Source organism: Astatotilapia calliptera, chromosome 17 (genome assembly GCF_900246225.1).
Source record: "Astatotilapia calliptera chromosome 17, fAstCal1.2, whole genome shotgun sequence".
Lineage (NCBI taxonomy): Eukaryota > Metazoa > Chordata > Actinopteri > Cichliformes > Cichlidae > Astatotilapia > Astatotilapia calliptera.
In genome coordinates this window covers 1579771-1592594 of record NC_039318.1, presented here as the reverse complement: position 1 = coordinate 1592594, position 12824 = coordinate 1579771, and the positions used below count along the sequence as shown (strand labels likewise).

At 40.3% G+C, this 12824-nt stretch overlaps 1 protein-coding gene across 2 annotated transcripts in view; it reads right to left on the bottom strand.

Moving 5' to 3' along the window:
* Positions 1–4597: 4597 nt before the first annotated feature.
* The window catches only part of scube1 (signal peptide, CUB domain, EGF-like 1), a 120378-nt gene continuing 112151 nt past the window's right edge, over positions 4598–12824 (bottom strand). For both annotated transcript variants that reach the window (XM_026146357.1, XM_026146358.1), the window contains 10 exons: positions 11951–12067; positions 11685–11843; positions 11369–11572; positions 11126–11287; positions 10815–10982; positions 9855–10016; positions 9550–9747; positions 9023–9175; positions 8831–8910; positions 4598–8693 (listed from right to left, as the gene is read on the bottom strand). In XM_026146357.1, the coding sequence (XP_026002142.1) occupies positions 8541–8693; positions 8831–8910; positions 9023–9175; positions 9550–9747; positions 9855–10016; positions 10815–10982; positions 11126–11287; positions 11369–11572; positions 11685–11843; positions 11951–12067 (1556 nt within the window). In that variant the 3' untranslated portion in view covers positions 4598–8540. The remainder of the gene's footprint in view (positions 8694–8830; positions 8911–9022; positions 9176–9549; positions 9748–9854; positions 10017–10814; positions 10983–11125; positions 11288–11368; positions 11573–11684; positions 11844–11950; positions 12068–12824) is intronic.

Here is a 12824-nt window from a genome sequence, read left to right as displayed (position 1 = left end):
ATGTGTATAATTTATCCAAAGTCACTGCACGTTCATATTTATATATCTACAGTAAAGTATTATAGGAAGACCACTACAGAGGGCCACAAGCTCCACTCTGTCCCTGCCACCCTCAACCCCGCCCAGCAAGAAAGACTCTTCTATTTGAAAACTAAAAGGCATTTGAGGCACATGTGCATTTGAAGTATATTACAGCTGCATTATTGTACTTGGAAAGAAAATACAACCTAGTCTGATTTTGCACTTTGCACAGTGCATATTTTTCAAAAAGTTGAATAAAAGAAAATTGTTATTTTCCAAATATTTATTCACATGTTTTTCAAATTTTACAGATTCCTTGATGTTTCTTGATCTCTGCACAGCTTCTCACTGAAACTGGCTCTCTTTAAGTGTGCAGTATGGCTCCTGCATGATTTAAGAAATAATCACTACTATTTAAGACCTTTTTAAGACCTCAATAAATAAAACTTAAAATGGAATATTATTAATGCATCTACATCTCAGGTTTCTGAAACAGTCCTGGTAAGATATAAAGCGGTCCATCATTACAACAGTCCCTGCATAATCATGCTCAGTGCTTTCTTTTGCCACATTACAGGAAAGTGAATCTAAGACAAGGGATTCATGTTTATGTGTGATTTTCACCACTTTCTGGGCTTCAGCCAGTTTATTGGTTATATTCAGTTAGAATGTCATTGGAGCTAATAGGGGATTGCATTGTTCTGTAACACAGTAGTAATAACGTACTAATTTGAGAAATCACCTCTCACAACTACACTTAGAATTCACATAATGAGTCAAGGTCACTTAAAGTGACTGTGGTAAAAGTTATTTTTGCAACAGCTGGTGGAAATACAACTATAACAATACTAATAACACACAGACTATATGGGCAGTTCTAGTTATCTAGTATTTAATAATGTTACTGTTTTCTTACACCCCATGGCTTTCACTGTGCTTTGTTAATCAAATAAAAATGATAACAATAATAAAGAATACAAAAAAAGGAAAATTAGAGATGCTAAAGATTAGACATACAGTGGCATGAAAAAGTGTTTGCTATCGTCTTGATTTCCTATTTTGTTTCAGATCATCAAGTAAATTTAAATATTAGACAAAGATGACACAAGTATGCAACACACACTTTCTAAATGTAGGTGTTTATTACTGAAATAGGAAATCAGGAAGGGGGCAAACACTTCTTTCACACGACTGTATGAACTGTCATGATGTGACTGTTTAAGATTTTTACTGTTTTTCTTTTTCTTGTTAGTCCTCACACACACACACACACACACACACACACACACACACACACACACACACACACACACACACACACACACACACACACACACACACACACACACATATATGTATATATTAGTGATGTCAATAGATTGAAAAAAAATTATCTGATTAACTGATCTCACAATTTTCTATAATTAATCGCGATTGATCACAATTACTTGATCAATAGTCTGGCTGTAATTACATTTTTTCAACTTTATTTAAAAAGCTTGTAACTGACATTTATGCAATATAATGAGTAAATGCAGAATAAACACAAAGAATGTTAAATGCTTAAATTCAAAGAGAATTTGAACAGTTTTCCTTTAGCACAGGCTCAACTTTTAAAAAGCCTATATGCTAATAGGGAAGTATACACTGATATATAATATATATTAGTGCTGTCAAACAATTAAAATGTTTATGCAGATTGATCACAGGGGAACTGTGGATTAATTTTGATTAATGATTAAACATCATTTATTTTTATTCTATATTAACCACATGCTTACACTAACCAGTCCCCGGCCTCCTTCCTTTTGCTTAGCATACATGCTCAGGGTCAGGAGCTCTTTGTCTTGATGTCAGTGGCTTCTATCTCCTCCTTTGGCCAGTTTTTTTTTTCATCCCATCAGGGTACCTGATGTACAGGAGGTGACTGATGAAGGCTCCATTCCATAATCTGTATCCGTAGCCAGTCTTGTCAGTGATCTCACTGAGGGGTTTCAGGCCTATGCAGAACAGCAGTGGGGACAGAGCATCTCCTTGGTAGATCCCACACTCGATGGTGACTTGTGCTATGGGCTTGGAGTTGGCCTCTGTGTTGTACGCCACATCCCCACTGAGTTCCTGATGAAGGCTCTCAGGGTCCTGTTGATCTTGAATAGTTCCAGGCATTCCAGGTTCCAGCTGTGGGGCATTGAGTCATAGGCCTTCTTGTAATCAATCCACAGGTTGGTCAGTCTGGTCCTGCAGTCTCAGCTGACTGCTCGGTCTACCAGCAGCTGGTGTTTTGTGCCTCTGGTATTCTTGTCCATCCCTCTCTGTGCCCTGCTTTTGTATTGAGCCATGTGCCTGTTCATCTTAGCCGACACAGCAAATCAGTTTACCAAAAGCACCTATGCAAGGCCTAATTTCTATATTGTGTGAGTCCCAGCTCCGGGATTGCACATTGCCCAACTAATGCTGCACCTGAGCCAGTTAACATAAAAGCAAACCCAAATGCAAAAGAATCTGTTTTAAAATGCAACTCTTACTCTAAAATAAAGCAGTGAAGAGCAACAAAAGGAGAAAAGAAAAACAGTAACACAATCTCATGTGCAGCCTGCTCTGATATAAATTACATGTCAGTGCATAAATAACACATTTTTATCTGTTGAATGTATTGAATTACCACACCTCCAACTGACTGCTATGTTTACTACACAACTTAATTATTGTCCTCTTAATCACTACTAAAAAGCAATGTACAATAAACATCAGACACATTTCATCAAACTTAATTAAAAAGAGCTGACTTAAAAAAAGCATCTGTACCTTGAATCTCTGCTGTAGGGCAAAATAATCACAATGCGTGTGAATGGCAGCTAAATCTAAAGAGAGAAGAAGAGCACTTGCTGCTACTTCCTCCCTTTGATCCCTTGTGTCCTAAAGCCTTCCCCATTACATCTCAATCTATTTCCTGACCATGTTCATTCCACCTTTTGCTCCTTATATTTCTGGTTTTGTTTTCTGTCGTAGCAGATCCACCTTTTTTCCCCTTGTCTATCTGTATGATCCACTTCAACACTAAACTGTGTTACACAAGGTGCACGAGCACACAGGTAAGGTTAGGGAGAGGCCGGTTGTGTTAAGAGATTTAATTGGGCAATCTACTGTCAGTAGTAAAACTGAACCAGTGGGCTGCTGTCAGTGCTTAAGGGGCTTTCACGCCATCCTGTAAGCTGCATGATTATAACAACAAAGAGGAAAAAAATTATATCGACCAATTGGCCCAGTGCGTAGGCCCACCAGGCAAATGCCAGTTTGTATGCCAGATTTCCAGCCCCAGTTACAAACCAATGGTAACAGCTGGTTGTGGAAGAAAAAAAAAGTGAAAATGCACTTGAACAATCACAATGAAGCCGTGGTAAGAACACAGCTGCATTACTAAATATTAAGAAAAATAAAACTGCCCACATACTCTGTTCTTTATTCCCAGTCAGTAAATCCACAAGCTGTTGTATGAAAAAGTAACTTTTACCTCATTACTTTGGAGTTTAATGCACAAGAAGAAAACCAAACACCTAAAGATCTTTGAGTGCCCCCTACTGGGCTATTTCGGTTTGTGCAGAGTTGGACAAAATCCAGCATAGACTTGTTTCCTGTGTAGGAACGAACTGTCACAGAGGTGGAAGCTGAGAATAGTGTCCAGCTGCTGCAGCATCAGCATAGAGCAGCTGATGTACCAGCTGACTGTTGCAGCATCACTGTATGCCACAAGTCCTGCACACCTCTCTTTAATTTGGAAGCTCATCATTTAGCCTGGAAAATAGTTTGCTGCTTTATAAAAAAGAAGTTGTTTTGTTAGTTGCAAGGCACTGTAATTATGAGGCAACTTAAAGGTTTGATTCTAGAGGAATGGATGTGATCCTCTCTTACTGTATAGAAATAACCTCACTTCCAGCATTCACACCACCACCTCTTTACACTGTCTGATTCTGTAATATAGCAGCTACAGTGTATGGCCATCATGCTATCAAGTTAAAATACTGGAATCAGTTTAGTTATAACTCTCACAAAGGACATCCACCCAACCTGTAACTTTTTGTCTGTTACAAAAACAAATGACACTGTTAACTCCCTCTGCTTTGAATTCAAAAGAGGTCATTATTAACACGATTTAAATTAATGCATGTATTAGGAGTAGGTGGGACAATATGTAAGAGTTATATTTAACAGGCTGTACATTGCTTTAATTATTGGATTTTTCATCTGATAAGCTTTTAAAGAGAAACTGGAAATTTCTGAGACCCCCAAAAATGAAAGTATCTCACCTCCCTCTCTGAATAAAATTGGAATAGTGTGTGGATGATGGTGACGCGTATTTCTGATGTAGTGTCCAGATCTGCGGCACAGATTGTTTCACTTGATGATAAATGCAGTATTAGCAGTGTCAGCTAAATTTTCCGGTAGTGTACCGGAAGACGGTTGTGCCAATAGCATGTAGAAGCACATCTGAGATAAGAGATGAGCGGATAGGAGCGTTTCTCCTCTGAGTCTGTTCGACTGAAGATTCCACACGCAGTCAGAAACGAGACAAGTCAAATCGGGTTTCTGCTACTATTTTATTTAATTTGTTCAGTACTGGAGTTTCATGGACTAAACAATGGCACACCACTGCGTTACAGTTTCTCTCTTTGGATACAACCAACTAACACAAACGTTAAAATTATTCCTCTACAGAATGGACTAAAGTACACATACACAACCTCTGTTTCTATCACAGGCACCCAGCACAAAGACTCACACAAAGAATCAGTCACGCAGCGCACACGTTCTGTTGACACTCATAAACCACATTCGTACACCCACTCACAACTGAATACATTCTCAGAAAAAAACAATTATAAATTTTTAGAGCATTTCATATATTTTCCATAACACTCATAATGAACAGGACCCACCTCAGACAAGAAGGAGGCCGTACCGCAGTATGGAGCTGAATATCTAACAAAACGACTAATTTGGGAAATTACACAATGATTTTGGTGAGAACAGCCTTGAGGACACACTGTATTTCCACATGTAGCTGTCTTACAGGGATGATTCTCAGCCAATGCAAAAATAGATTTTTTATTTTCCTTACTTTAAAAAAAAAAAAAAAAATTATTCTGGACAAAAACCCTAAACTTTGACCAGTTTATCCCAGGTGAGTGCCATGCAGGACCATACTGCAGGTTTTGCTTCAGCCCATTAATTACAAGTAGTTCACAAAAATGCATACTGTTTCTCAAAGCAAAAGTCTTTTCATTGATTTCCTACCTTCTGGTTTCATTTCAGAGCACTATGAAAATCAACTTTCAGACTTTAAAAATCCATCATTGTAGTTTTTGTAATATCTTGTATTGTGGCGTACATTCAAGAAAATGTGTTTTTGGAACATCAAAGACAAACATGCTGGTCACAGCTAAGTAGTAACTAACGAGTTTGTACCATCGATTCTAATAGATCATTGAATTGGTTTCTGCGCTGTTTCTGATAATGACTTGGATCCAGAAAATGAAACAGTTACATTTTATTGACTGCTCCTTCACGTGTTGACCCAGTAATTTCATTGAGGACAAATGGCATTCACTGGCTAACAGCTAATGCAGCACACCCACTAACAGAGACACACACACATGATACATAATATAGCCACTAGCTGGCTCATCCTAGCTTTCCTTAGCTTTAAAGTTAGCTAGTAATACTGTTGACACTGAGGGAGCATCAAGTAATACTTTGGATTTTATCTGCGACATTCACACTGAAGTCACTCCACAGACTGTTACAGGCAATGCAAATTTGAAACTAAAAGATCTGAAACTGTTGAGTAACTGTGCTCTGAGTTTCAAAATGGTCCATGCTAGCAAACTGCACGCCATGCAAGTTTATATCAAGTAAAGTTAACTGTCATAGTGCACTGAAGGTTTCGTAGCTTCTACTTTGAAAAATACTCAGCAGTGATTTGTGTTTGAGAACAAAAGTAGCAAAACCATCAAGGTGGTAATTTATTTGAACGTCAGTGTGACAAGCTCCAATTTAGCGATGGCTATCCCTTATCTTCCTTGTGCCCAGCACAAAGACTAGAATGACACAGGTAACAGGACATTAGTCTCTAAAAAAATGTCAGCACTGATAAGGGATTTTACATTTTTACCATCAGCATGCATGTTGTTGAACAGAATTACACACAGATAAGTTCAGTGAAGCTGTAGTTGCTACAAACGCTCGGGCAAGAGATGCTTCTCTTTCCGACTGCGCCACTACATTCACCTTCAGACCAACACTCCACTCACTCCTGACTCGCTTTTCAACTCCAGTCTCAGTGTGCAGATGTAGAGTCCATCTTCAATATGCGGTATAGGAGTTTATATATTAGTAACAATGGGAATGACACAGAAACGTTTAGTTTGTTATAAAAGAAAAGTATAGTATACTCACATTTCCTGTTTAATGGAAAAGTGCGCATCTGTTTGAAGTCATTTTAGAAACTTGTAGATATTGTGATGTATAATGCCATCATGCAAGAAGCGTTTACAGAGACACTTCTTCTCTCTGGCAGCTATATAACGTATTTGAGGGCTAAAGTAGGACTGGGGGAGTGGAAACACGTACTGTAGCGATGGTGGCATGGCTGGCTAATCCAGCGCTTGCACTGTATTTCTATGCGTTTCAGTTTATTCTACAGTCGAAGGCTTTGAGATGCTTCAGCCTACCTAACTTTCTGTGTGTGTGTGTGTGTGTGTGTGTGTGTGTGTGTGTGTGTGTGTGTGTGTGTGTGTTATTCAGACAAATTTGAGGGTAACTGCAAGCTACAGAGTGGAAGCACAGGAGACACAGCTGCTTCTTTTTCCTATCACCACCACACCAGGCACATAACACAAAAAGGTAACAAAACATGTAACTTAGATCCTTTCCCCTACAGTTTAAAATATAAAATTCAAGTGCAATGAAAGTTCCAAATACTAGTTACACCAGGTACATTTCTCTATAACGTAACAATCTGTTACTTGCAGGTAGTTTTATCTCATCTCAAAATTACAATGTAGATTTTGCAATTTGCCCAATTTAATCTTTCCCCAGTGGATAAAGCATCACTGGAGTGGAAGGATTTAGATGTCACCACTTTAACATTTCTGATTTAAGTGCACTGATTGTTTTCTCATCTCTGTCTTGTGCACGACAGGGCCAATAAAGAAATCCAGTTCAGGCTGTGCTCTGCGTGGGCACCTGTGTATGTCCACACGCTTGTTCACAGATCATTTTTAAAACATCTGCGCGCCCCTCTGCAAGTTCCAAAATGTTCAGTATAAATATTAAAAAAGGACATAACAACACAGAAAGCAAATAGGAAGACTGTAGAATACAGTTGTTAGAGAATGTGCAAACAATGGGAAATGACTGTGAGAAAAGAAGAAACAGAGTTTGACCGATATATTGGGTAGCTGATGCTGGCCTTTTGTTAAGTGCTGCTGTGTAATAGCATGCGGATTCAGACTTTTAGATGACTTTAGAGTTTTTTAATATGCATGTTTTAAACAACAGCTACATGTTGATAAATTTGCTTTGTTTTTGAGTTGGATGAGAAGATGAGGTTTTGTTAAAGCTGGAGTAGGCAACATGTTTGCCTGTGTTGGTTATGTTCTCATAACCTTGGAGGATTTTGTATTTGAAGTAGTCTGACAGGGAATAACACCCTTGCACCTTCACAGGGTTCTGCATTCGGGCTTTAGTCTAACTCTTAGCGAGAGACGTACAGTTGCAGGTCTTTTTACGCCTGATCAGCTAGACTATAAAACAGTACAAAGATGGAAAAGGTCATGTTGTAAGCAGAATACAGTGGAGGAATGGATTACGGCTGGTTAGCCTAGCACTGACAGACTAGGAAAGACTAGTCGATAGACTGAGTCGTCTTTTTTCCACGAAGCTGCGCATAATATTTCAGTTTTTTGGCGGTGGGCATGGGGGTCTCCCGCAGATGAAACAAACTGACATGTGGGATGTACCATTACCTACAGGTTGGGACACTGCTGTTTCGCTGCACATCCTCCACTTGATTACCACTTTATATACATTCTATAAAACATTCAGAGGAAGGAAATATTTGCCAGATGATTTTACTAAATTAGTAAATTACCATAGTTACTGTACTGTTTCTGCTGAAAAATATGTATTCATTGTTACTGCCAGATAAACCCTTACTCAGATAGCATGCCTGTGGTAATTAACAGTTCAGTGCAAAATCTCCAAATTTAAGAAAGAATATATCAATACAATATACAGTATAAAAATATAAATACTGGCCTTCAAAAACCTCTATCGGTCAAACCTTGTACAGAAAGCTCCATTGTTAGTGATGTCTTACGAGTTAGAAAGCTCAAATATACATGGATGAATAGACAGAGGCAGGGCAGAAGTGGGATGGGGGTTTGGGTTACATTTAGTTTGCTGGATTTGGAATGATGCAGGATGTCAGGGTTGTTGACCAGGACCGCAGACGGGCCTGTCTATTTGTATGGTCGTAGGAACCTGGAGACTTTGGAGCGCAGCAGCTTGATGAAAGAACGAGGGAACATCTCTTTGGACTCTGCTGCTGTGTACTTGAAATAGTTCTGGGGGTGAGCCAGCACATCAAATAGGGCTTTTATCAGCTTCTTGTCCTGTGGGGAGAATAAAGATACAAAGACTGTCAGCATACTGGACCCATCTTATGAGGTGATGACTTTTTTTTACCTTATATGTTAGTGTGACCTTGGAACAAAGATCAGCTGGTAATATGATCACATTACATGCATACCTTGAGAATCTCCTGGTGATTCTCAGAGGCGTATAGCCTGCCATCCCGCACGATGTCTTCTATCAGCTGCTGGTAGTCCTCTGCAGCATAACAGGGTTAAATCAGTGGGTGAAAATACGCAACGCAGTGAAATAAAAAGCTGTAAGATTGTTTAAGGTTGGCTGTCGCTGAACTGCGATGAAGCTGACTCACCATCGTAGGTGACGTATGGAACTTGGAAGCCTTTGCCGCTGTTCCCCTCGTTGGACTTGAACTGGATCCAGAGCTTACGGGAGCGGGAGGTGAAGGCGATGGGTCGCTCGTAGGTCTGACACGTCTCGTAAGTGGTGATGGAGGTGGGATGGGCTGAAGACACAGCACACAGCACAGTTAGAATCTTCTAGAGCTTGTTTTTCTTGGAGCATGTGGAATGACCTAAAGCTCTAGAAAAAAAGCTGATCTTTAAATCGGTCCAGTCTGAAATGAATGATAAACAGTTCAGGTGTGACAGCATGACATACTGTGCCACTGGACACATGTGCATGTCATGGCAGCGTCATTAAAGTCACTGTTCACAGGTAAGCATTTAGGAAAGAACCACAGTGCCATATACTTTCTTACAGGCACTGCCAACCCTACCACTGTGCAACAAACACAAGCAGGCACACTTTTGCATCTTCATTTAAAGAAACGTGAAGTCAACGAGTTCATCAGTTCTGTACATTCATATTTCTGTTTACCGCTCTTCCTCATGACCAGCACGTCTCCACATTCATCCTCAATGGGGAGGAAAATCTCTGGCACCACAATGAGGATGCGTCTCTTGTGTGGTGGATTTATCATCCACACACAGTCCACGTTGGATGGGTAATCTCCAGGGTAGTTAGGAGACTCAATGTAGCCTGTGTACTCTCCCAGCTCCCCTCCGCACACCTGGTCTAAGGACAAAATTGTAGAAACCCTTTGGAGTATTTAAACCAATGCCAACAATATTGTGATATACTTCTCATTATCAACCACAATGGGTAATAGTGGGCAGCTTTACTTTTGCACTGGGAGACGTTGGTAGCACCATCGAAGTCGGTGGTGGTGTTGCCCGGGCAGGTGATGCAGTAGTTCTGGCTGGATTCTGACTGGTAGGTGCCTGCTGGGCACCGGATGCAGCGGTGGGTACTGGAGTTGTAGTAATGCCCGGGAGCACAGTGCACTGAGGAAAGGTAAGGGGTAAGTGTGCACACAGTACAACTCTATTAAAGAGCAGACACACAAAGAAAACACTGAACCGCACACTCACTAAACAAAATCAGTTTGCACCAAGTTCCATCTCAACACATCTGAGCACTACTTTATGGCCCCTTAGTTATGTGGCTTTATTTACCCATTAAAGTGACAGCATTGTGTCATTCAGACAATGCGCTCCTTTATGATAGTGTTTACCACAGATTCGATCAAACGTAACCAAACATTAAGAGAACGAGCCACAGTGTGAATCAGCTAAACGCATCATTAATATTCTCATTTGCTAGTGTCGTGAAATTTTCCAGATATTTCGTCTTAAACGCAAGAAGTTCAGCATAAGTCTTATTAAAAGGAAACAAACAAACAAAAATAGTGGTTTTCATCCTCTAGGATCATCAATGGATGGACATGCTAAATTTCTAAATACACTTTACTTATCTCAGTGTGGACTGACCTGAATACATGACAACAACCAACAATCTCTCCACACATCTAACAATAAGACAGCCATCAAACCAGCGGCAGCTGGCCGCAGGGTTTAGGACAGTGGCTGAAGCAAAAAGAAGTTTGGTAAAGTCGTGAAACAAGACTTTGATCAAATGTTTCTGGCACACTGTCAGGGAACTCCGTCCTTACTGGTCGCCTCTGGCACTTCTATTTTAATTGTGTTGTTTATTGTTGTGTATTATTTGAACTGAACTTGCACTATAAAAGCAATTCTGACAAGTACCTTCAAAATAAACCACAAAAAGAACAAAAGACACACCTCTGGCCTCACAGTCCCTGAAGGACACAGATCCTTCATACTTGGTCATGAGGCCTCCTCCACAGGGGAAGCACAGGACACGGCCTGGTTCTGGCTGGTAGAAGCCCAGCGCGCAGGGCTGGCATGGGCGGAACCCATCATCAGAAAAGTGACCAACTGGACACTGACCTGAGGGGATGATAGAGGAGAAACTTTCTTTTTGGTTTTCATTTCTTCTTTCTACAACATTAATATTAATATCCAGATTTTCTGACATTATAAAATGGAAACAATCTCAGTATTAGTGAGGAAAAAATGGGATAGGGAATTACCTCCACACTGGGATACATTCTTGGCACCAGCGATTCCCTGTCCTTCAGTACTGGGACATGGCTCACAGGAAAGTTGTCCCACCGTGTCCTGGTATGTACCAGGGGGACACTGGACACACTGCTCTTGCTCCCCACTATAAAATGTCCCCACACCACAGCTCACTGAGAAGAAATACACAAGTTAGATCGATAGATCCTGATGAAACAGTAACACCCAGTCAACTCTTTCAGCTGCAAACATACCACACTTTCCATCTCTGAGGACTTGTCCTGTGCTGCAGGTCTCAGCACCCTCTGCCGCCTTAGGTGGCTTCTGGGCCACTTCATATTCGGTCCCAGAGAACTGGATGTAGAACTGCTGTTTGGTGATGGACTTTCTGAGTGTCCTCATGGCACTCTGCAGCCTCTGCTTCATTCTCTCCCGCACACAGTCCACGTTACACGACTCTGAGGAAACAACATTCAGACCACATTTCGATCATAAATATTTGATTTCTCTGTAGATTTAATGTTTTTGTGTCGATTATATTTAAAGCAGAGTTAAGAAGGATCACCACACCTGAGGCATCTTCCTCCTTCATCTCCATCTCAAACTCAGCGGTAATGTGTGAAACCTCCTTTGAAGGAGATTTGCGTCCTCGCCGGCGCTTCTTAGATGAGTCACACTTGAGGTTGACAAACGTTACCTGGCAGTCATCGGTGCAGGGGAACTGGCCTCCTTTCAGGCAACCAAAAACAGTGAAGAAGATCAAATTTAGAGTGGGCTATAAACGCCAGTATAATATCAGTGCCAGATGCTGCTGTTTAAATATGACAGTTCATTACCTTGGATGTTCTGCTTGGATACGTCTCGGTGTTTCTCCTTGTTGCGGGGCTTCAGGTGACACTTGGCATCTTTGATCTTAAACCTGGCCTTCTGCTTGATGGGTGGTGCCAACGTGTCTATTCATACAGAACAACATAAGCTGTTACCTCAAGATCACTTTACAAATCAACTCTTTATTTGATCATTTATAGGACGCTACAGCCATCACATAACTGCTCATTTGCTATTTGTTGCACATTTGTTGTGTGTATAATCTCAGTTGCTTGTTTGTGGTCTGGTTAAGTGTGTGAACAAACTCAGAGTGAAAAAGAGGCAAGTGAAGAAGAACTTGCTCAGTGCATCATGGGAAGCCCCCAGCAGTTTACTGCAGCATTTAATTAGAGCTATTTCGTTATATTTGGTAACTCATAACATATCCTGTTCTTTCATTTTGTTACTCTCTGCCTCCCGCTCTACTTTTGGAAACTTTAGTCACCAGTAAACCTGCAGAGTAAACTCCTCTGTTAGTATAATACACTGAGATATGACAGGACCTGATCATTCAAGATTTTAAGCTAAATTCCAAATTCAACAGGAAGGTCAATGAAGAGACAAAAACATAACAGAAATGTGGTCTCAGGCCAGTTAGTAATCTTGCATGTAGTTGTAAATTATGCTTATTTATGTATGGATTATTATGTATTTATGGATGGATGTTGTATTTTCAGTATGTACCAGCTACTGCCTCCTAACTACCTGCAATTAAGATAAGTGCTAAAATAATAAATGCTACCAGAATTTAATGAGTAATTTGTGTAAAAACAATTTCTCAAGTGGAGACGAAGCAAATCCAGAATAATATTTTGTAGAGTCAGTACATGTGCAGGGAGCATA